At 40.8% G+C, this 22668-nt stretch overlaps 1 protein-coding gene across 1 annotated transcript; it reads right to left on the bottom strand.

Annotated features, from left to right (window-relative positions):
• Positions 1-1754: 1754 nt before the first annotated feature.
• On the bottom strand, positions 1755-21835 carry LOC145772666 (uncharacterized). Its single transcript, XM_082584536.1, has 16 exons — positions 21739-21835; positions 18588-18757; positions 16467-16537; positions 12922-13025; positions 11868-12367; positions 11451-11573; positions 10698-10984; positions 10249-10405; positions 9969-10118; positions 8405-8531; positions 7531-7607; positions 6907-7040; positions 4995-5113; positions 3007-3100; positions 2250-2381; positions 1755-1923 (listed from the first exon to the last, which is right to left on the bottom strand). The coding sequence occupies exons 2-16, from the start codon at positions 18739-18741 to the stop codon at positions 1894-1896; spliced, it is 2259 nt and encodes a 752-aa protein (XP_082440662.1). The 5' UTR covers positions 18742-18757; positions 21739-21835; the 3' UTR covers positions 1755-1893.
• Positions 21836-22668: the final 833 nt, after the last annotated feature.

The raw sequence follows: 22668 nt of genomic DNA on the forward strand, positions 1-22668 counted from the left end.
GGATGATACAAATGAGTGTCTTAATTTCAATTGACCGGGGTGCTCTTTTGGGGGAGCAGAGATCTTGAAGCGGAGATGGTTGGACTTCAATGCCTGCTATCCGAGAGACAGGGGTCAGCGGGATTGCCCTATGGTGTGGGACGTAGGCACTCGGTCGCTGTGCCCAGAACGATGTTGATGGCATCGGTGTCGATGTTGTGGCAATGAGCACTGCGGCACCAAACAGGTGCACAGTACTCTGCTGAGGAGTAGATAAGGGCGAGAGCTGCTTTACGCAAAGTGTCAGTCCTCGCTCCCATGCTATAGAGCCTGCCAAGCGCTTAAGAAGCGCAGCGCGCGATGAGAGTTTCTTACGCAGTGACACCAAATAGTGGCGGTACGTGAGCGATCTGTTTAATGTCACCCGGAGGTAGCCTATTTTGGTTTGGGACAAAAGGACAGTGATTTTCTGTTGTTCAAGACATTCAGCTCATGATCAGCTTCCCGGTTATGTAGATAGAAAGCTCCTGCCACAGTTTTGTCTATTTCAGTCGCCATTTTTGGAGCTAAGCTGAGGGGGCTTTTATGTCTTGGCTTAGGGTGTCTTCTAGGCTTTCCCACGACTTTGTGGAGTGGAGAATTGCCTGGTCGTCCGCGTAAACGTATTTAGCGGAGACCGTGGTTGGCAGGTGAAGTGAAGCCAGGACTTATCCCTGTGGAATACCATTTTTCAGGCGTCTCAGTCTGCTTCGCCGTGAGTTGCCGGAGGTGAGGGTGAAGCTTCGATTTCTGACAAATTTCGTGATCATATGGACCATGCGTCGGTCTAAAAGCAGGCGAAAATAGCTTAACGTAAGGCCGCGGTGCCATACGGTGTCAGAGGCAGCTGTGAGATCTACAGACAGCGCGGTCTTGTTTTTTACCTCAAAGCAGTCCTCGATGTCTTTGGTCAAGAGTGTGAGAATCTACAATGGATTTTCCGCCAGCTCGCTCTTTTGAGAGGAGTGGCTCGATGATTGGATTGACGCGGCATAGATCAGATTTTAGAGGATTTAAAAAAAACACATAGGAGAGATATCGAACGATAGCTCCGTGGGTCCTCTGGTGGCTGGTGAGGCCAAGGGATCGTAGCGATTAACACTCTTCTCCAAATTTTTGGATTGAGAGGTGATGCAAGCAGGAAGAAAGGAATCGTCGCAGCCACCAGCCTCCACGAAGAAAGGAATCTTCGTATCACTGATTTGATCAAAAGGAAAGGAGAACGATACATACGTTGGTCGCCATGGCATCTGATTTGTGAATAGCTTATCAATTGTAAGGTCACGAAATCTTGATAACTATACCCGTATGCGTATTTGTAATGTGCAGATCGCTACAGCAGATGAGGTTTCTTAACTAGCCGGAAGGCATAATTTAAATCAGCTGGTCGCAGTCATGTAACTCTTGCACTTTAGAAAGTAAATTAAATAAACGTTTTGTTGTACTGTAGCCAGAGTGGCCTAGAGGGTTACGGCTAGGGAAGTAGGCATTTCGATGGCGTGGGTTCGATTCCCACTCCTGCCATTACTATTATTTTTTCTTCTGCATTTATCAAACACAATGCTGCAATCAGCTGGTTCATAGAGAAAATTGTCTCATGTTCACAGTGTCTACTGGTCAAAACACTCCATCTGCTGCAGCGACTTACAGATTAAAAATACGCTCTCGTGCCAAGGACCATCACTAGTTAATGAAGAATGTTTGGACCTCGCCTACCATTTGAAGTGTTCCATAAGTATTAATGCAGTCAGTTATATTTCAGTTATCTCATTACGATGCGTAATTTATTGAAACTATTCACAAAACGATTTTTCCATTGAGTCCATAGGGAGTAAAAGATCTTGAACGTCCATTCTGCTTCTTCGCATGACACCCTCAGCTGCTGGAGCAAGAGGAAATGCAGGCCTAAAGAAACAAAGTTCGCATTTACATTTCGACATTTAAAGGTAATTTTTAGGTAGTAATTGCATACACGTAGACGTGGTGATGATGAACATGATTGTGTTGCGCATGAAGATGATGATGAGTATTATAGTAATGATAAGAATGTAAGTGATGATGAGAATAATGAGCGGTAATGATGATGATGATGAGCATGATGGTGATGATGATGGGCATGAGCATAATGATACTGATGACCATAATGGTGATGATGAGGAAGATGATGATAAAGATGAGCGGGCTGGTGACAGAAAATTCTAAGTGATCATAGAATTTTCTGCACATCTCACCTCTCCAAGAACTTGTCGGAAATCGTGATAAGTAATTTGATCCTCAACAACCCTTCCACTGGCGAAGAGTAGATAGCGACAGCTATCAAAGCCGATATCATCATTGTTTTGTGACAATCTAGGTCTGGTGAACTGCAAATATCGATAAAGCTGCTTAACAATGCAGGATTCGACGTCAACCAGGTCATCGTCAACATAGCATCCGAGCCACGGTTGACTTCATCGAACAAGATTATGTTTCGGCAATCTTAAAAATTAGTTTACATGCAATGAATATTCCAAATATAACCGACTTAGCCTTCTTTGCTTAACCGCACCAGTGGTGCTGTAGAAAGTGTTTTATCACGTTTTTAACCTTAACGATATTTGTAGAATAGGCATGTTTGGTAAAAGTTGAACCCCAACAAACTCTCCATTCCACCAACCAAGCGATTCCCAAACTGAGTTCGAGGACCGATTAGGACCCCCATGTCAATTTGAAAGAGTTTGCAAAAAGAAAAGCTTTGGGTAATTTTTTAGTGATTTTGGATTCGGTGTTCAGTGTTGAGCATTTACTAGGCTACTTAACAAAATGGTCTAATTGTAGAAACCATTTGGAATAATAAGAACAGATCAAGGTGATTGTGCTACTTGCTTTTGTGTTTATTCTGTGATTGTATTATTTATTATCTTCTTATTAATTTCTAAAGAACTGCAAATCATCATAAATTCCAAAATATCTGTCTTGACGATTTTCTATAGAAGTTTGGGAACTGACCTGTGCAAAAAGCATTCCATCTCTGTAACTCCCGGAAACATTTCCAATGTCCTGCATTGCATCCTCTTCTGGGCGCACTCTTGCAGAAGAATACCTGAGGAAGCGACACAAGCAGAAACTTAGTCACAGTCTTCCAAGGAACCTAGCGACTCCATTGTGACGTATGTGACTCATTGTCTTGCTCGCGAGTTCACAGGTTGAGCATCGTGACGAGGAAATCACCAATTGACTTTTCGTTGCATAGACGCATGCAACAATAAAACAAAGCATGACTTAATTGCAAGAGTAAGTCCGTTGTTGCAAATTACAATGCAAGGACTGCGTTGGGAAACTATTGAGAAAACTTTCAAATTAGTTATTTGATGGATGGTATGAAGAAGGTAAAACACATAAAAATATTTGTAGTTAGTGAAACTGACAAATGAAGAAAATTAATGAAGCGTAAATGGAAAACAAAATCGTAAATCGTAAATGGAAAAGCGTAAATCGTAATCGTAAAGCGTAAATTGTAAATGGAAAACAAAATAAAAACCAAAGACAAGTAGGCCCAGCTGCTTCACTACCGGCCCCACCACCCATTTCATAGGGCTACCCCTGATTTCATAGGCTACCCCTGGTGAAACAACGATGGGTGCGTTTTAACTCTCACCACGTTCTGCTATTTTATTCACTCACAAATGAGAGTACTATTTTCTTTTTTCTGCAAGTGAGGAACAAACCATCACATCAGTGGGGAAACCATCTTTGCCCACGAAATAAAGTATAAAACTTGCATATCTTAGAATAAATTTAGCTACTCTCTAGTAGCCTACTAAAGCATAAAAGCCTTTGGTAACTTCTCGGGCAATTGTCGACAATCCACTGAAATGATAATAAGTTTATCGAACGGCTCGAGCGGCGACCCATTTATATGCATCGGTGTTATTCTTGGAAGTTTTTTTCAATATTAATCTTGACCTTGTCTTTGTGCAATTTGTGAGTTTCCCTCGGTTTGATATTTGATTAAAATAAGATTTGCTTATAGTTAAAAAAATTATTATTTCTAGTGTTTGGTTTATATTTTGTTTCCTGCCTACTTTTAAGCATGGGTGAGACCTACACTGTAGGTCCTACAGTCCATTCAATGATAGCGAATGCGACAAATTAGCGGGTGAATAAAACTTTCCCTGCCATTGACATCTTTGTGGAAAAACTTCCACTTAAATTTCGTTTTTACTTTTTCCATCTTTGCTTGGAGTAGGCTATCAACATGGTTTTCATTGGAAAACTCAAGTGGAGGCTTAGTTCAATAATTGCAACTGGATAGTGGATATTAGTCATAAGCAGCACATTGAGTCAGTGTTTACGAAAAATGCAAACGCATAGTGGCTTGCGCACCTTTCAACTTTCTAACAACGAACTGATGCCCTGAACATTGATGGAGGAAGATGATCATGTGGATTATTTAGACCCACCTACACGTTTGTTTTCCATTAACGCATCCTCAATTCAAAACTAAAAATTAATAGGCTTAAAACAAAAATAAAGGTGCCATTTCTTTATTTGTTGTAGCCCTTTTCATTTCTTTGCACTTTTAATAAGAAATTAAACCTAAAATTTTACACTTTTTATTTTTTGTTTGGGGTGCAAATTCATTTTTTTTTAGTATAATTTTATGTTCACATATCGTATTCAGCTAAAACTTCACATTTAAAGCAGCACGCGTTAGGCAATCGCTAAGCGGCAGTAGTAAGCTTAGTTGGCTAAATTATTTTTTAAACAAAAAATAGTAGGCCTATGAGGTAATCAATAATCATCCTACCCCACTCTTCCCTACTCACCCTACATTACTTTTGCCTGCACAACCGACAAAACAAGCTAATTCCCCCTTTCTTTGACCCTCGATTGATGAGCTTATAATGGGGAAGAAAAAACATCCCTATCAGAGATTGTCACGGCTCAAACAAATTCCTCATATTCTTTTAGATTCTTCCTTAAAAAGCCGTCACCTGTCCGTCACTTGGAGCACTCCGTTGCTATCGAAGAAGATGACGTAGATGTCCGTCATGGGCATCAACTGGTTTGTGCTGATTCCCAGTGAAACGTACTCCCCAGCGTTTTGTGTCGCCTAAACAATGAAGTTGAGCTATGACGCAATACGCCCAATTGTGAAGTCTGCAATAGCCGCTGTATCGCCGCTGGTGGCCATTTGATGCAATTCGTTTTGAAAGTTTTAAGAATGTCACGTAAACATCTTTAGTTTACACGCCTTTAACGCACTTCCATGACTGTTACCATTTGTTCTAGAAACCATAGAATCAGTTACGATTCAACAGTCACCAGCCAAGTCAAGATTCGAACCGGAAACCTTCGGCATCAACATGGACCGAACAATGACATCAATTGAACATTCAGCAACGTTGATTAAACAATAAATACTCAACTTCGTTAAAAACCTGGATTTAATTGTAGTTCATTATGCTTTGTCCATGTAAGGTTAAGGAGACTCACCACAGAGTTTAAAGTGTGGAACGCGGAATATATGATTCATACCCGAGAAATGTTGAAACAGGGATATCTTGACATTACGGAATGCGAAACTCGAAATCTGCCCGTCCAACTGAAGGGCTAACCATGCTGTCTACATTGTATTGCACAATGCCGTGTGACTGCATGAGAATGTGTTTTGCACTGGATGTTTTCACTTGATCGTTTCATTAAAGTGGTATTTGTTATGTTTTTGACAAAAGTATTAATATTATATTTCATAAGTTCATTGCCTATTACATAATAAAGTTACATGGAGAACTGACAAAATAAGAAAAACAACGGCCATTGCCGTATTGTGCATTATCTTAGCTAACATATACACAAAACAAAAATAATGCATATCAGTACATTGGACAATTAGATATTATAAATACAAACTGTAACCACAATCAAGTGATGACATAAATTCAAATATTCGCAATCTTGCGTGAACCACCACTCGTAAGCTTGTGAACTGTTCGAGCCATCTTGGCAAGTTCCTCGCGCCTGGTAGTGTTCAAACGTTTTAGTTCATTTTTGGCAAAACAACACGAAGTTTTGACAATCAATTCAAAGTTATAGTGGCCTATGGGACAAGCTTCATCAGCCTGCAATACTAATGACGTCTCTGCTGGAACAAAAGCAGAGCATGGGTTCGGTAAGGTTCAGTTCAGTTGTTTTTTTCATTTCTGACCATCATATCAAAAACAATACACGTCAACATAGCAAAAGTCGAGAAAAAGGTAGAAGCGACAAGAAGGTGAACATTTTTATAGAATAAACGTTTGAACACTACCAGGCGCGAGGAACCCGCGAAGATGGCTCGAACAGTTCACAAGCTTACGAGTGGTGGTTCACGCAAGATTGCGAATATTTGAATTTATGTCATCACTTGATTGTGGTTACAGTTTGTAGTTATAATATCTAATCGTCCAATGATATTGATGTGCATTATTTTTGTTTTGTGTACATGCCAGCCAAGTTAATGCGCAATATGGCAATAGTCGTTGTTTTTCTTATTATGTCCGTTCTCCATGTAACTTTATTATGTAATAAGCAATATTAATACTAATATATATATAATAATGAAATATTAATACTTTTGTAAAAAAAAACATAACAAATACGACTTTAATGAAACGATCAAGTGAAAACATCCAGTGCAAAACACATTCTCATGCAATAACACGGCATTGTGCAATACAATGTAGACAGCATGGTTAGCTCTTCAGTTGGACGGGCAGATTTCGAGTTTCGCATCCCGTAGTGTCAAGATATACTTGTGTTGAAAGTTAATCTTTCGGAAGTTTCTAAAATCTATTAATTTTCTAATCAAATTATCAAGTTAAACTTTGTCGAGCAAATTAGCAACATTGTTGTATAAAAATTCACCTGTATCAGAAACGTGATGAAATCATTTTCTAGGGTCCAAGAAACTGTTGCTTTCCCATCTGACGTTTGTAACTCTCCTGCAGTGGTTGTACATTGGGTTGGGGCAGCGGTGGTCGTGGTAACAGGACCTGAATCTAAAGAAAAATAATTTCGCCCTTAAAATTTGAAATTTTTATAAAACCTTGCGGTAGGTGTTCCCAGTATTTTTATTGCACTTCAGCAATTGACAATATGTAAATCGGATGTGACGTAATATCAGGCCACAATGATCATGTCGTTGGACACAGAAGTGTTTTGTGACGTTGCATAGTATCGCGTCTATAGCGCAGATGCCTACACATCACAAACCATTTGATGCAAACTTTGCGCGTAAATACAGGTTTTCAGAAGAAGTACCTAAAATTGTTTTTAAAAGTGTAAAATATAATTCCTGGGGGTGCACAATCGGGTGGGGGTGCACAATATCTTCTTGAATCGGGGTCGGATTTTATTCCGACTGATTGAATGGGTCACTGTCACTTCACAATGCATTGTCGAAGAGTGCAGCTGCTCGTTATGGAGGAAGATAAGTTGGGAAACATTTGATATTTTGTAAAGTTCATTCAAAAATCTGATCCAACTTACTTCTGAACCTCATTGACTTAGATCCTTTGTTCCCGCGGCTGTATCCGTGGTACTTGAGCTCGTCGTGTCGAAAGAACCTAAAACAATTCAAAGCGTCACCGATTGTGACATCACATGCTAGCGTTCATGTCACTACCGTGCACACCTTTGGTAGCAACGAATGATGCAAGCTATATATTTAGGAGATATTCAGAAGACAAAATGACATCTCCATTTAAAGAGGAAAAACAACCACAGGATCTAAGAAGTGAATCTTTCTCACGTTAATTGAGATAATGCCTATCCATGAGCTCAATTCCGGCATTGACAATTTCAGAATAGCTCCTGGTTTCCTCCGCAGGTTCAGGATGAATGGAGGATGCGTTTGTCATAGTCTTCTTCAGCACGTTATAATTTAGTCTTAATGTTTCCTAACATAACTTCAAAAATGTGTGCAGTTTGTTGTGACGTACAGTTTGTTGTTGTGTATTCCGGCTGTTTCTAAGCAAAGTATAGATTGTGCAATTGATTGAGTTTCGCTTTTAGCAGCATGATCGTAGCTTACTTCACAAGGTAGATTAAAACGATCTGTCTTAGCCTGATGCTGCGAGTTTGCTGTGGCAATAGTAAGTTGCGCAAGCTTTTGGAACACAGTTCTCTAGTCATGTGCTATGATGATAGCACATGACTAGGGAACTGTGTTCCAAAAGCTTGCGCAACTTACTATTGCCACAGCAAACTCGCAGCATCAGGCTAAGACAGATCGTTTAAATCTACCTTGTGAAGAAAGTATAGATTGATTCACGTAACAATCTTTCCATTATTATATCATTGAACTGGTTGGGTTCTAGATGAAGTCATCTTGCAAGCTTGTTTCTATTCCATGTGAACCCACCTTGGGTTGCCTGTCTTGCAATTTCTAGCCCAAGCACTTCGGGTGTTGCGGTGAATCTCCTGCCCTCTAGCGAACATAGCCAACATCTGCACGTTTGGCTCCACCGTGTGGTCAGTGTAGTGGTTGCCTAGAAACAAAAGCTAGTTTGTTGTGTTTTAGAGGAGAGGGCTCACCCCTTCTGGATCTTCCACTAGCCAACAGTGACGTTCGGTGGCTTAAACCGTTGGGAAAGCAACTTGGAAAAATGCTGCAGCAAGGTAGTAGGCACGAAGGGCGTAACCGTCGGGCGAAGCCCGAAGGCGTGTTGCCGAAAGCAACACTCCCAGCGGGGGGTCTGGGAGGCCTCCCCCAGAAATTTTTGAAAAACACTTCCAATTTGGTGCGCTCTGAAAGCATTTCCAAAACAAATCAAAAATAAAAATCTGTCAAATTTTGCTTCCCCTATGTCGTGATCATACATCCATTTAATGTTTAGAAGTCATGAACAATCTTAATTTTAACGTTGCAGGACCAAAATCCTGTGTTAGACATGGAATAATAGTTGTCTAAATATTTAATTCGTCATGAATGTTCATTTTCAGATATTCAGTTAGGCCTACACTACAAAAACTAACACTTAGGCCTAACTATTACAACCGCAAGCAATTTGTACAAAAAGCCGGATAAGTTTGCCTCCTGCGTATAGAAGCTTAACGAACAAAATATTGCATCCGCACCTGAACGTTCATTGGCGAAGTAACGTTATATCAACTCTGTAAAAAGGGAAAAGGCATGACTATGAAAGCTAGTAGGCTAAAGTACATGGCGAGGAGACATCAAAAAACAGCAACAATCTTTTCGGCATTATGATGCTGTGCTGTGTACCGTGACGAGAGACCATTCTGACGAGTTAGTCTAGCGAATGTACGCATTGACGTCACTGGGAAAGCAACTCTAACCATAACACATCTGATTGGCTAAGCAGCTCGTGACGTTTTGCAAAACAGGTGAAGATTGGATAAAACGAAGGCGGTTTTTGACATTTTTGAACCTGGGGAAAGCAACTTTGATAGTTGCTTCCCTGAAGCCTCAGGGGTTGTTTCTGACAGGAGCATTTGCGTTAATTGGCATTTATAGGCAAGACATGCGGTTTGGTGAGGACTTAGACTACTCACAAGCGTTACGAGTAATTTTAGTCACGAATACAGTAATTTTCAAGTTAAAATAGACATGATAAAAATAATAAGAAGTTAAACCTAGAATTCAGTCATTAAATTTTGCATAGTTTTCGCTCAGGTAAGCACTGCTTCCCTTGCTTTCCCTCACCGATCGTCACTGCTAACCAAGGCTGAGTGAGTTTCAGTCTTTGGCTACCATTCACCGTCTCAAGGATGTTCACCAACTTTTTAGTTGGTACATCGAACCATGTAAGCAACAATGCACACTTATCATTTGTTCAACATTGATAACTTTATTAAATGTGGCACAATTAATTTTTGAGACTGGCTTTTTACTTTCAATTGAAATCTTTTGTATTTTATTTCAGATTTTTTTGAGTAACTCAACAAAATCCATTGTGACTCACTGGTCGCCTTCTTCCGGAAGAATAAAGTCGTGTATTCGCCCTCTTGCTTCCCAACAGCAGCAGTGAGTCCGTCTGTTCCGCCAAAGAATTGATCCGCTTCTGGTCTGCTGCAGTCCGGAGTAAACATGTCCCTCATTCTGTGGAGGTTGCCTGAATAAAAACCACTAGAATATGAAAAATCGAACAATTGTTCATGATTAGTTCTTATTTGAATCATAGAACCATCCCGCCCACTGTTTCCAATGTAAACACTTTACCTTTGACCCTTTAGCCTACTGACCTTTAACTGCTCCAACAACCATGTCAGCGCAGTCCATCGCGCGGTAGACACGAGGACCTGTTTGTCTTTTCTGCCTCCGCCGGTTCTGGCAGCTCCTCTCAATGTTGCTTCCAAGTTCCTCCTCTATCGCTGCTTCGGGATCTACGCTCGGGTTGGGCTGAGGAGAGAATGAAGTCAAATTTTTGTGATTAGATTGGGGTGAAAGACTACAAAGCGTAGGTTAAATAACATAATTATAACAAAACGATTCCAAAGGAGCATCCTATCACCGCATCCCTATCACAGCATCCATCCAAGAGGATGATAAAGAATAAGTTTAATACACCAAAATATTAAGAAGGTTAGAGAGAGTATTCTGCTCATTTTTAGCATCAAAGATTGTTTTCTCAAACAACCACTCTATCTAATTGGGACAGCTGATTCTATTGGCTCAATTGTTTCCAACTCACTTCTGTGGTTGTGTAGTTGGCCTGTCTCCTGATAAGCTCCTCTTGCATAGCGGAGAGCTTTGCTTCCACTGAGAGGACAGGATCATAATTTTTGCAACTGGTTCTTGTGTCTACTGGTCTCCATCCGACCCCTACCCAGCTCCTGGTTTTGACTCGGATCGCCATTTCTACCTCACTCATTCCATCCAGGTACCTCCAATAAAGAAAGGCGATTCCAGGGTAGATAACTTCACTGGCGTAATTTTGATTGCTGGCAAAATCATCCAAAACCTCTGTAAGCACCGACTCTGGAAATCAACCAAAACATTCATCATTAATCTTGATACACTGAGAAATGTTTTTGTGAAGAAATTAGGAAAGCAAAGTAAGGCGCCGTTGTGTAGATTAGTGATCTTGGTTGAAAGGCATTTGGGTGTAGAAGATGATTGAGTGTAGCAGGAAACGTTTGCGTGGAGTAGGATCAGAAGACAGTTGAGGAATAGGGGACGGTTAGTTGGGGTAAAGGACGTTTAGGTGGAGTAGGAGACAGTTGGATGGAGTTGGAGACGGATAGGAGAAGTAAGGTACGGTTAGGTAGAGTAAGGTGGAGTAGGGGTCGGTTGGATGGAGAGGGACAATTGGGTGACATACGGGTCAGTTGGGTGAAATCGCGACCTCTGTGTGTAGAATATCACATGAAAACGTCCATCAAATGAACTTGGTGGTTCTGTACCTGCAGATGTAGCCTACTAATGAGACCAGAGTTGGCCTCACCTTTTTCACATTCCACACCGAACCAGCCGGGTCGACAGTAACACTGAAGTTTTGGAAAGCTCGTGCTCCTGGTGTCGATGCATTCCCCGTTGAAAGAACAATCCTCACTCGTCCAGCATTCATCTGAGATTGTGAAGCAATAAACACAAAATTGTTAACCTCGCTCACGAATACGTTTCATTTTTCGCTGTTAAGGTGCCCCAGTCGAGAGAGTTATCACCAACCGCGATAGGCCAACGTGTTACGTTACACCAACTATTTCCCCAAAGGTTTGTTTTCTATGTGAATTTTTGAACTATTATCATTATTATTATTACAACTTTATGACAGACAAAAAATTGTCAAAGATAAATTAGCAAACAATCAACAAGTACTTCTTATGGACGGGGAGATTTAGGTAGAAAAAACATTTCTTACCTTTGTACTGGCATCTGTTTCCAGTGAAGAGACGATGGCACTGACAACCTCCTGTTTCTTCACAAGTGCCCCCGTTCAGGCACTTTCCTTCAAAGCATGCCTCATACTCATCTGTCGTCCCCTGAGTGTGGCCGAACATGTAAGGATAAGGTCTCTGCTCAGGGGCTGCCACTGCAGTAATTGGCAAGGGGTCCACATCTCTCAAGTAATCTATCAGGGATTGCAAAGTATCCTGCATGGTGGGATCGTCCTGGATGTCTGCAATCCAATCCCTGATCCACTGAAAACGAGGAGAGCCTCCTGTTGTTTGGGTTGGTGCAGGGGTTGGTGCAGGGGTTGTAACAAGTTCAGTGCTCCCGTCCGGCCGCTCCACAATTGTGATGTCAGCGCAACTGAGGAAGAAGTAGCTGCTTCCGTATTCCGCTCCTTCGCGGAGCAAGCGAAATGTGCATTCGTCACAAACGACGCCTTTTGGTAACGTCACAACCATTTCTTGGATCCTGGGTCGATAAAAGCAATCGTAAGTTTTCATCAAATTAATGTAAATAATTATAGAAACAAAATCATGACAGAGGTTCAGCAAGCGTTTTTATTATGACTTCATACAGAGTCTACTTTGAAAAGGAAATCTTAGGAAAACAGAAAAAATGTTCTTTGACAGAAAAAATTGCTCCAAGCTATTTGTCTGATTTATTTTATCAGGCCAAAAAAAATTGGAGCAGTTTTTACTTCATGATAAACAAGTGTTATTTTTAGGGCAGAGCAAGTTAAATTTGGGAGCGCAATTATTTGCAGGCCCCTTGTGGATAAACCCTGTTTCTTTTAGATAATGGACATTAAAGTTTCAATGTTGCTTGCATAGTTTATGTTGTGTTTGTAAAGGAACTGTGATGCAACAACGAAAAAGTAAAACGGGTTGACCGGGTCTTACATAAAAACAAGGTAAAGCTGCTACTTCTATAAGAGCTGCATTCCAAAATGATTCAAATTGAAAGCAGAACTCTCAGCTTAATCGGATCAAGATTTTCAACCGATGCATCAATAATAAACTTACGTCGTGTCATTTCGGAACTTGTACATTCCTCCTGTGCTAAGGACAGCAAAGGTCCGGTAGTTTCCACGGCCATCTTCTTTGAGAAGTTCTAATTTACTTCCTCCCTGGAATCAATTGTAACTGAGAGTCATCTTGAGGAATGCTATCAGTATCGAAAAACAAGACTGGGAAAATGTGGCAGAACTTCTCCGTGTGAGACCGGGAAGCAAACATCGGTGGCAGCTTGACTTGATTTTGGTTATTGCAATAATTGTGGTCACAATACTTCAATTATAACTTAATTTAAAACTTCAAATTTCATTTAGTAATTGATGCTAGGCTCATGTAGTCTCTACAAGAGATGATTCAAGCAAAACTACAATCCGAAAAACAAACTACAATTGGTAAACTTCAGTTCAGTTTCATTTTTGGTTCCAACTATCAATGCGAAAAATTTGCTGTATTCACTGGGCGACACTGGGTTTGTTCCTTGGGAAGCAAAAGTAGTAAATGTGGACAGGAGCAAACTACGCATCTCTTCAAATGTTCTGCCCTAAAAGCAAGATGCTCTGCACAGGATTTAAGCAAGTTCAACGATAGAGCAAGAGTTTGCATGAGGCTCAGGGCTACAAACATGTGACACACGACGAAGAAGAAGAAGATGTTCTGTAACATAGTAGGAGTGTAGATAAAAGCATAACAGGGACGTTAAAGCGTGCTCGAGATAGAGCAGCACCTTGAAATTTTAAAAGAGAAGAAACTGAAAGGTAAATCTCAAACTCAAATGTTTGAGTAAAACAAACTATGTAGGCTAAGAATACTTGATAGACTTTGCCATGTTGAGTGGTCTGGACTCGATGAGTTTAATACAGCCGCTTTTGCTTTGCGATGAGTTAAACGCATCAACCCGTGTTCCCCTCACGACCATCAGCACTCTTGATAACGCACCATGGCCGATCTTCATAGCAAGTGTCTATTCATTCAAATCTTAAAAATATCCGATAGCCTAAATTTTTTAATAACTTTTTTTTGTTTGCTTCTTATCCTAAATTATGATGAAGATGTTACCACCTTGCCAAACTTATTTAACGTAACAATTCATTGCGGTCTCAAGCAAGTCTGAAAGTTCTCGTTATATCACTTCCCCCTTCTTCTAATTTAAATAGTCATTTGATAGTAGGCTACAATACATGATACTAACACCACAAGAGTGCTCAGTGGCAAGCGCAATGCAAAGCAGAGCTAATTCAAGTAGATTGATTCACTACTAACAAAATAACATTACAGCATGCTTCACCCTTTGCGTGATCGCCAGAGGGTGCTGATAAACACACAAAAGAGAAATCAGTAATATTAAGCAGGCGTAGCCTACTACGCTTGTTTCTATGCTAGTCAATTGATATGTTGACATGTAGGACAGTGCTTTGCTGTGATGGTTAGAAATGAAAACAACCGAACTTGAAGAGCAAGAAAGAAAGACATCGTCGTCGTCTGAGCTTCTGGGGCCGAGGGCATAGGCGTAGCCAGGGGGGGGCGAACGGGGCCATGGCCCCCCCCCAAATTTTCAAAGTTTGGATTCCGAAGTTGAGCCCTTTGTTGAAAATATAATAAAATTTGTAGAAATTTATAACGTTTTCCAAGACGTCTGGCTATTAACACCCCACGGGCTTGTTTTAGACACACAGCAAGACACCAATAAATTTTGCAAATCCTAAATCGCGCAAAATTTACTCGATTTACGTTTCTTTTAACTAATTTGTGGAAGCAATTTCAGAATGGCTTACTCTGTTGGGTTTTTGTGTAGCTGAGTTTTTGGTGTTCTCTAATTTTAGCCGCAGATTTTGCCCGTTCGTGTGTAAGAGCTACCTTTAATAAGTTAATAGCTGTTTATCTGCTAATAAATTTCATACAAATATTACCCTAAAAGTGTTTCCAGAAAGCGCTATAATCCATTATTTAAGTGTAATTTTGCAAAAAATTTTCCGGGGGAGCATGCCCCCGGACCCCCTAGAATACGCGTGCCTTCGGCACGCTCTAACCCCCACCAGTTTCATTGCTTCCCCTTGCTCAAGCCCCCAGGATACGCCACTGCACATCAGGTGGCGATGTCTTAAATCCAACACTTTGTCGTTCTCTTCAATTCATCAAATATTTGGCCCCCCCCCCAAATTTTTTTCCTGGCTACGCCACTGGCCGAGGGTCTATCCTTTTACCACCCCAGATTCACGATGTTCCCGGACTACACTGGAAGGCTGCTAGAGAGCAGCCAGTCTTTAGTTTCATCATCCATGACGCGCAGACCTTCCACTCCGTTAGGTGGCTTGAAGATGGTACAGTCATTGATGATGTGGTCTGCGGTCTGTTCCTCGGCACCACATTCACAGGAGGAGGAAGAAGCCATTCCCCATTGGTGCATGGTTGAGCGGAAAAGGCCGACGCCCGTACGGAGACGGTTGAGGCGCACCCACGCCTGTCTCTGTAGTGTCAGGCCGATTGGGCGTGTGTCGGCGTCGGGGATGAATGAATGGAGTCTGGTGGTGCTTGACCTCCATTCAGAATTCCATTTATGGTCCGCCCAAGTAGCCGCAGAGATGTCTTGTTCATCAGCTTCGTTGATCAGAAGCCGAGCGGCTGGCACGAATGGGTGTCTTGATTTCAGTCGGCGGGGGTGCCCGTTTGGGAAGGCAGAGACCTTGTGGTGGAGAAGATGATTAGGCTCCAGTGCCCGTCGACCGAGGGACAGAGTGGCTTCTTCGCGACAAAGCTCAGCAGGTTGGATGCCAGCGAGAATGGGGAGATTGTCCAATGGTGTGGGACGCAGGCATCCGGTCACTGTGCGCAGGGCGCTGTTTATGGCAGTGTCGATGTTGTGGCGGTGAGCACTGCGGCACCAGACAGGTGCACAGTACTCTGCTGAAGAGTAGACAAAGGCTAAGGCTGCTATTCGCAAAGTGTCAGCCCTCGCCCCCCAGCTAGAGCCTGCCAGGCGCTTCAGTAATGCAGCGCGAGATGTCAGTTTCTTGCGCAGTGACACCAAATGGTGGCGGTATGTGAGCGATCTGTCTAGTGTCACCCCAAGGTACCTTGGCTCGGGACAGAAGGACAGAGGTTTTCCGTTGTTGTGGACATGTAGCTCACGATCAGCTTCCCGATTGTGTAGGTGGAAAGCTGCCGCCACAGTTTTGGTTTCGCTGAGTTTCAGTCGCCAGTTCTGGAGATAAGCTGAGATGGTTTGCATGTCCTGGCTCAAGGTGTCTTCTAGATTTTCATGACATGAGCACGACGAAAGGATGTCCAAGCACGGAAAAATACAGCAGCATGGAAAAATACTGCAGCATGGAAAAACCTACAAATGTTTCACCACTAGAGACAAGAAAGTTATTGGAGATCGAACGAAATGTGAGAAATGAACGATCGATGAACGATCTTCAAGGCATTCCTGAAAGTGGGCACAAACATTGGCTTCCTTGCCTTCCTGTCCACAATATAAATTTTTAACCACAGGGCGTAAGCCTGGATACAAAAAAACACATAACCAATCATAGTTGCTATGCCAATCGACTCACCGCATGTGGATATGACAGTTGCCACGTGGCGGTGAATGACGTCCCTTCTATAAAAGTGGTCGCTGGGGCTCCTGTCAATCAAGTCAATGGTTAAGATTTCAGCAAAAATCATTCTCAGAGCATGAACTATCCTTTTTGAAGCAATAGCATTTCGAAATATTTTATTTTTCATGTTTTATTTTTTGTCTCAAATCAAATTTTTCATGAAGAACTTTTGGTTCAATAAACAGCTATTAGTGTTAAGCGGCCTGGGCCACTAAGCCTCTCTTTAGGTGGGATGTTCTAAATTTTTTGTGTTGAAACGTAGCCAGTTACGTTATTGTTTGCCCATGTAGCTTGAATGTATCCAATATAGAACTATTCCGTCATAACAGGTGAGATTTCGCTTTCACTTTTTCGGTAGAGCCCATACGCTGCTTACTGTCAGTGGGGATGCGAACAGGGACGGTTGGGTTGCTTTTGCTTTAAGAAAACTGGCCAATTACCATGCATGATCGTAACAGTAGATAATTCCCTAGACAAACATGTATTAAGTTGCTTAGGGGAGTTCTGAAGCAGTTTCTCAGTGTTTCTTTGCATGTAGTTCAGATTAGAAGCAAAGACATTTTAACTTTCACGTCTTGGCCAGACTTGGTGGCAAGCAAGGACGTTAGAGCTAATGATGGCGAACACAGACGCAAACGTCATAATTGAAGGATGTGATAGTAATTAATCAACGCGAAGCGGAAATACAGAAGACCCTGTTGAGAATTATCCCAAAGAGGAGGTTTGTAGACATTGGTTTGCACACAGCAATTCTCTATGGCGGCGAAAGCAAGGGCAAAGTTTTGGGCCCAAAACTCCCATTGGGCTTGATAGTTGACGCATTGAACTTTTCAAAACGTTTTATTATTGTTGTGTGAAGTAATATGAAGGAGGCGTGTTTTTGGCCGAAAACTTGTTTATCTGAATGTGAAACGATGACGTAGCTTGCCCTGACTGGCATCAATATTTCTACGTATTTTCCCTTTTGATCTATGAGTTTGTTGTTTATTAGATTTGTTTGAGGTAAGACTGAGCAACTGTCGATGCTAACTAACCACCGGTGGACGTTCAATTAATTTATGAAATTACTAAACTTAGTTTTCAGTAACTACCCTACAAGTTGCATCGTGTATTGGGCCCCTCGCTTTAATTGTAACCAGACCAACTTGGTATAGTGACGATGAGAATTTAACTTTTAAAGCTGCTTGTGAGATTTCATTTCAACTCAAAATCATTTGGTCTTTCCTTTCGAAATCTTAACAATTCGGGGTCGTTATGCGCTCGAAACAAATATAAAATGCTTAACCTCTGAACTTTGCAACATTGAAATCGTCATAAAATAATATTTGTTGTATATACAGTACGTTGTTAAATATTATACGTTGTTCGCACTGCGCGGATAAAATAAAGCTCCGCTTATACTACATTTTCATTGCATTTGAAACTTAGGCTACATTGCATGTATGCTCACCAACCAACAACATTATAAACTTTAAAAAAAATACTCGTTGGATTTCCTTGGCAGTGCTATAGCCACGATTAATCATCAGTGCAATTAATAATTGGTCAACATTTTGTGACCTATCATTTATCAGCCTATTATCTTTCCTGTTGTGTAAAGTCTGTTCGCTATTGTTACAATAAAGAAGCCTGGTTTAAAAAGTGAATCAACTATTTATGACAATTTTCTGCTCACGTTACTGATTCTCGACAAACCGAAAACAATTCAAAAGAACTGGGAAAATTGGCTAAAATGATCAATTGCGACACTTCTGTCGGTATTACCTTACAACTTCACTGTGAAAATATTTAGGCTATTGAAAAACACTTCATTCCATAAAGGTCAAGTTTGTTCATGAACATGGCTCAGTGGTAGTGAAGGTGCGTTGGTGACGAGTTGATGAAATAATTTACAGACAGCGACCCTTCCACAATCGGAAACTCCACTCTGTCAAACTCGGCGATTAGGCCGGGGTCGGTGGCTCAAAGCCTCTACAAGTATGCAAAACTGCCAGGATTAAGTTCTGCAAGAAGCTTTCTCAGTTCGGCGATAAAGATTTGTAAAATCACTTGATAAGAAATTGAAACTGATTTCACCTTCAGTTCGTGGCATTCCACATGGTGCTTCGTCATATGACGTCAGATAGTCTATTGCGAAGGTTCGAGCGGGTGGAAACGTCAAGCCCACGTGACCTTGGACTACCGGTTGTAAGAAACAAGAAAGTAGAAAAATAAAAATTGTCTTTTCCATGATGGAACAGCTTTTCCTGGATAATGAAACAATTCAATAAAAAATTGTAAATCTAATTGTAAAAATTAGTTTTTTCGCACCTTGCCTTTCTACCATATCATGTGATCTGTTTAACACCTTTTGATGCAGTTACCTTTGATTCTCGCAGAGCATATATCGTTGAGTTTGAGCTAGTCAGAAGTACTGTGCAGTTTTTGTTTTTTCCTGTTTATATAGATTTAGTTAACCATTGTATTTTATTCAGATGTAGCTAGGTTGTATGTATATTATTCCTGAAGAGGACATCTTGTGATGTCGAAAACGTTCGATACTTAATTTGTTGCGTAGTGTTGTGTTTCTATATGTAATAAACTTGAAGATGTTCAACTTGATCACGTTACTCGGCTTCGTATGCCTATGGTTCAATAATTGTAAAAAATTGTAGACGGTTGGACTCAAGCAGCCGATAAAAAAATAAATTGTCACAAAAGGCGAACTCGGATTTAAACATAAATTTGCAACTAGGCCTACTTGAGATATTGAAAAAAAAATTGATAAAGTGTTTATTAGTTGCTTATCCCCCCAAGAAATTCCGAATTATCCGGTCAGCACTATATTTCTCACTTCAATAGCAACATATTGAGAATCGTCAGGATGGAAAATTTACATTTTCAGTAAGACGTGCAACAATATGTAAACGTTGCAGTTTGACCCAACCTAGAATCGAACCCGTGTCCATTGGTGGTGGTGACAAACATCAGCTGGTTATTTAGTGAGTTGGTAGCATCGCAAAAGTATAAATACTTTCCAAATTATTTTGTGACTGAGTTATTTTTAATCCAAAAATCGATCAGTAGAAAACTTTATTATCTCACATAACAATCGGGAAGTGAGCCGATTCTTGTTGCGATGGAGAGCGCTTTACATCTTGACAATCATATGTTCTATTGAATTTCTCTTGCAATAGTTAGTAATGATAAGTTAGAGGTTGCTTTATTCAGTTGATTGCATCACTAATGTTTCTCGCATCGTGTCGCATTTACCAGATGAACGTTGCGACTACTGGTACTGCTAGAAACGATAATAATCTTCATATATACCCAAACGCTCCAGTATTCCGTTCTATTAAACTTATACAAGCCCTTGCTCGCAAATACCTCGCCATTGCACGAAGCTGCAAAGAATATCTGGACATTCATGAATATATTCGGCCAAATATATTGGTCATTTCTGAGCGGCAGAAAAAATGTTATTTCATGATTTTTCTCAGCGCTGCAACTTCTGCCTGTCAATCTGTCAAACACAATGATTGATGACCGCCAGCGACATAATAATTCGATTTGTGACGTCATTGCAAACAACAATTAAGATCAGAAACGGTGAAAATCTGTTTCTAATTTTGCTAAAAAGATTTCGGAAAATTTTGATGAAAACGTTGTTATCAATAATTGAGAATATTTTCCAGTTTCAGTTCTTTAAATCGCTATCACTCTTTATCACTAATCACTTTTTATCACTAGTTTGACGAAATTGTAACGTATATCTCGATTTAATCCGAAAAGATGCGAATACAATTTGACTTGTGTTTGATTAATCACTTCATTACTTCTTCCTTTTGGATACTTTCCAAAAGTTTCGGGTATTTTTAAATACAGCAACCAAAAGATGATAGGCTACTTTGTGTTGTTTCAACGTTCCGCATCGTAAATATGACGTTATATTCTGTACACGTGACCAACCCCTGGCACTATCCGTTCCTTTTACAATGATACATCTGGAGGCGTTGAATCAATGTAAAAGAACGTATTTTGCTCGCGGGGTATAAGGTCGTTGAGTTCTGGGGAAAGCCCTCCTAACGTTCATTCTAATCAACGAGAGATAACCTTGATTCAACTTCATATTTTACAGTTTGAGCCCTGGGTCGAATCGTCAAATCTTTCAACCCAGGGCTCAACAAGCAATTATTTGCTGGCGGAGCCTATCTCAGTTCTTGCTAGAATTGTCACGTGTTGTGCTTCTTGTATTTTTGCTTTGTTTCTGCCACTATCTCGGGCTGTGCTTCTATCCATCTTGCGTAATCTGCTTGAGTCCTTTTCTGAACAATTAATTAATTTAACCTCTCAAATACTTGACCCGTTGTGCTGCGTAATTTTCAGTTATCAGTTTGTGTGAGCTAGTTAAGCAGTTTCTCAAATGTCTAGATTTGACCATATTTTTGCTGTGATACTGTATGATTCTTTTGTAGGCTATTTAATAAAAAAAGATTCTTATAGGCTTAAAAAGGGCTGTATGGCTACCCGAAAACGTTGTCTTATTGTTTTTATACAGTAGCCTAATGTTAAATGCAGTGTTGTTGCTGGGTTAGGTATGTATGTTTATGGTTCAAAACAGTTACTTCCCCACCCACATTGTAAAACAGAGTAAAGTTTCCAATTTTTAGAAGTGTGGTCGTCTGTGAATTACACCATCCACTAGATGCTGCTGAATGGAGAGCTGTTCTTTGCGAGTCTTTATCGAAAAGCGACCAGGAAAGTCGGCCGACTCACTTTTTCATTTTGTGTTTTTAGATACAAAGTCGGTGGTTCAACTAAACATGCGTCGAAGTTTCTACTGGTTTGTTGCATTTAATTTACAAGTCAACTCCGACTAAAAGAATGCACAAAAAGAAAATTATTGACTCATATTAAACAAATGCTAAATTAACCTACTAATCAGTTTTTTGATTTCTTATCTTCTTGGACAGCTTCACCGTTATTTATGTATTATTATCTCTTTGTCTCAATTATTCAATTATAATTATCATTGATGAGTTAAGGGTGGCTGCTTGACTTGAAGACCTTGAACGGTCACTTCGCAGCCTCCCGCTGCTGTGATGCTATCATCATTTTTTACTCGTTTTTTTATTGTAAACTTTTCAACAGTTTTACTGTACATTGTGTTTTGATTTATTGTACATATTTTTCGCAGCGGCCAATAAACAAACAAACAAACAAACAAAAGACTATTGTCTTGACTCACCCTAGAAAAACACAGTCTATGCAGTTTGTTAAATCTTTGATATGATCCGACCAGGAATCGAACCTAAACCTACTAGAACATATAATCGCTAACCTGTCAGCCACCAAACTGCCTTGCCACTTTGCAGGTGCGACTTAAATTGAGGTTTAGTCGCCACCACCTGCCCCGAGGCTTGGTCTGCACAAAGCTCGGGCAATGGAAACTTGATGCGCAAGAGGGATTTTGTCGCCGGCAGCAAAATGAGACTAAAAATAAAAATTAGTGTCCAACGATGGGCAATTGAAGCCCAATGGCGTCATGAAACGCAGTCTATCAAAACACCAGTCACGCAAAACATCGAGATAATTCGGGTTCATCAACATCTATTTTGAAAGTGGGTTATTACTTTATGTAGGCTATCTTTTATTTAGGGGCATGGCAAAAGTTGTTAACCAGGGGACCTTGCTGCATCACCAGGCTGAATGGTTGCATATAGATGGTCGATGGTTGCATGGATGGTCGATGGTTGCATGTTAATGCTTAAAGAATCATAGACCTGGAATATCAAACGGAATGCAACAATGTCCACAACAATCCATAAGAGTCCATCAGGGTACGACGAGTGCGTCACCAAAAGCATGAGGTTGAAAGAAAAACATTTCATGGCCCATTTACAGAAATGAAGCTGGTCGAAGAGGGAACAAGACACTCGATCATAAACTACCCAGGTAGGCGACAAATCAAATGATCGAGGTACCGTAAGTGAATACGAAAATAGGCTATTCGGACACGATATCTCGGACCGTTGACAGGGGGTCCACTCCAGTGGGTAGCCTACTTTTGGACCAGGGATGATTTTGGGGGCCAGTGACCTTTTCAAGGGGCCCGAAAACTAGAAAAAGCCACAGCGTATTGTTTGGATATAGCCTACGTAGTGCGTCTTTCTAAGAG

The sequence above is a fragment of the Aplidium turbinatum genome, chromosome 6 (assembly GCF_918807975.1).
Source record: "Aplidium turbinatum chromosome 6, kaAplTurb1.1, whole genome shotgun sequence".
NCBI lineage: Eukaryota > Metazoa > Chordata > Ascidiacea > Aplousobranchia > Polyclinidae > Aplidium > Aplidium turbinatum.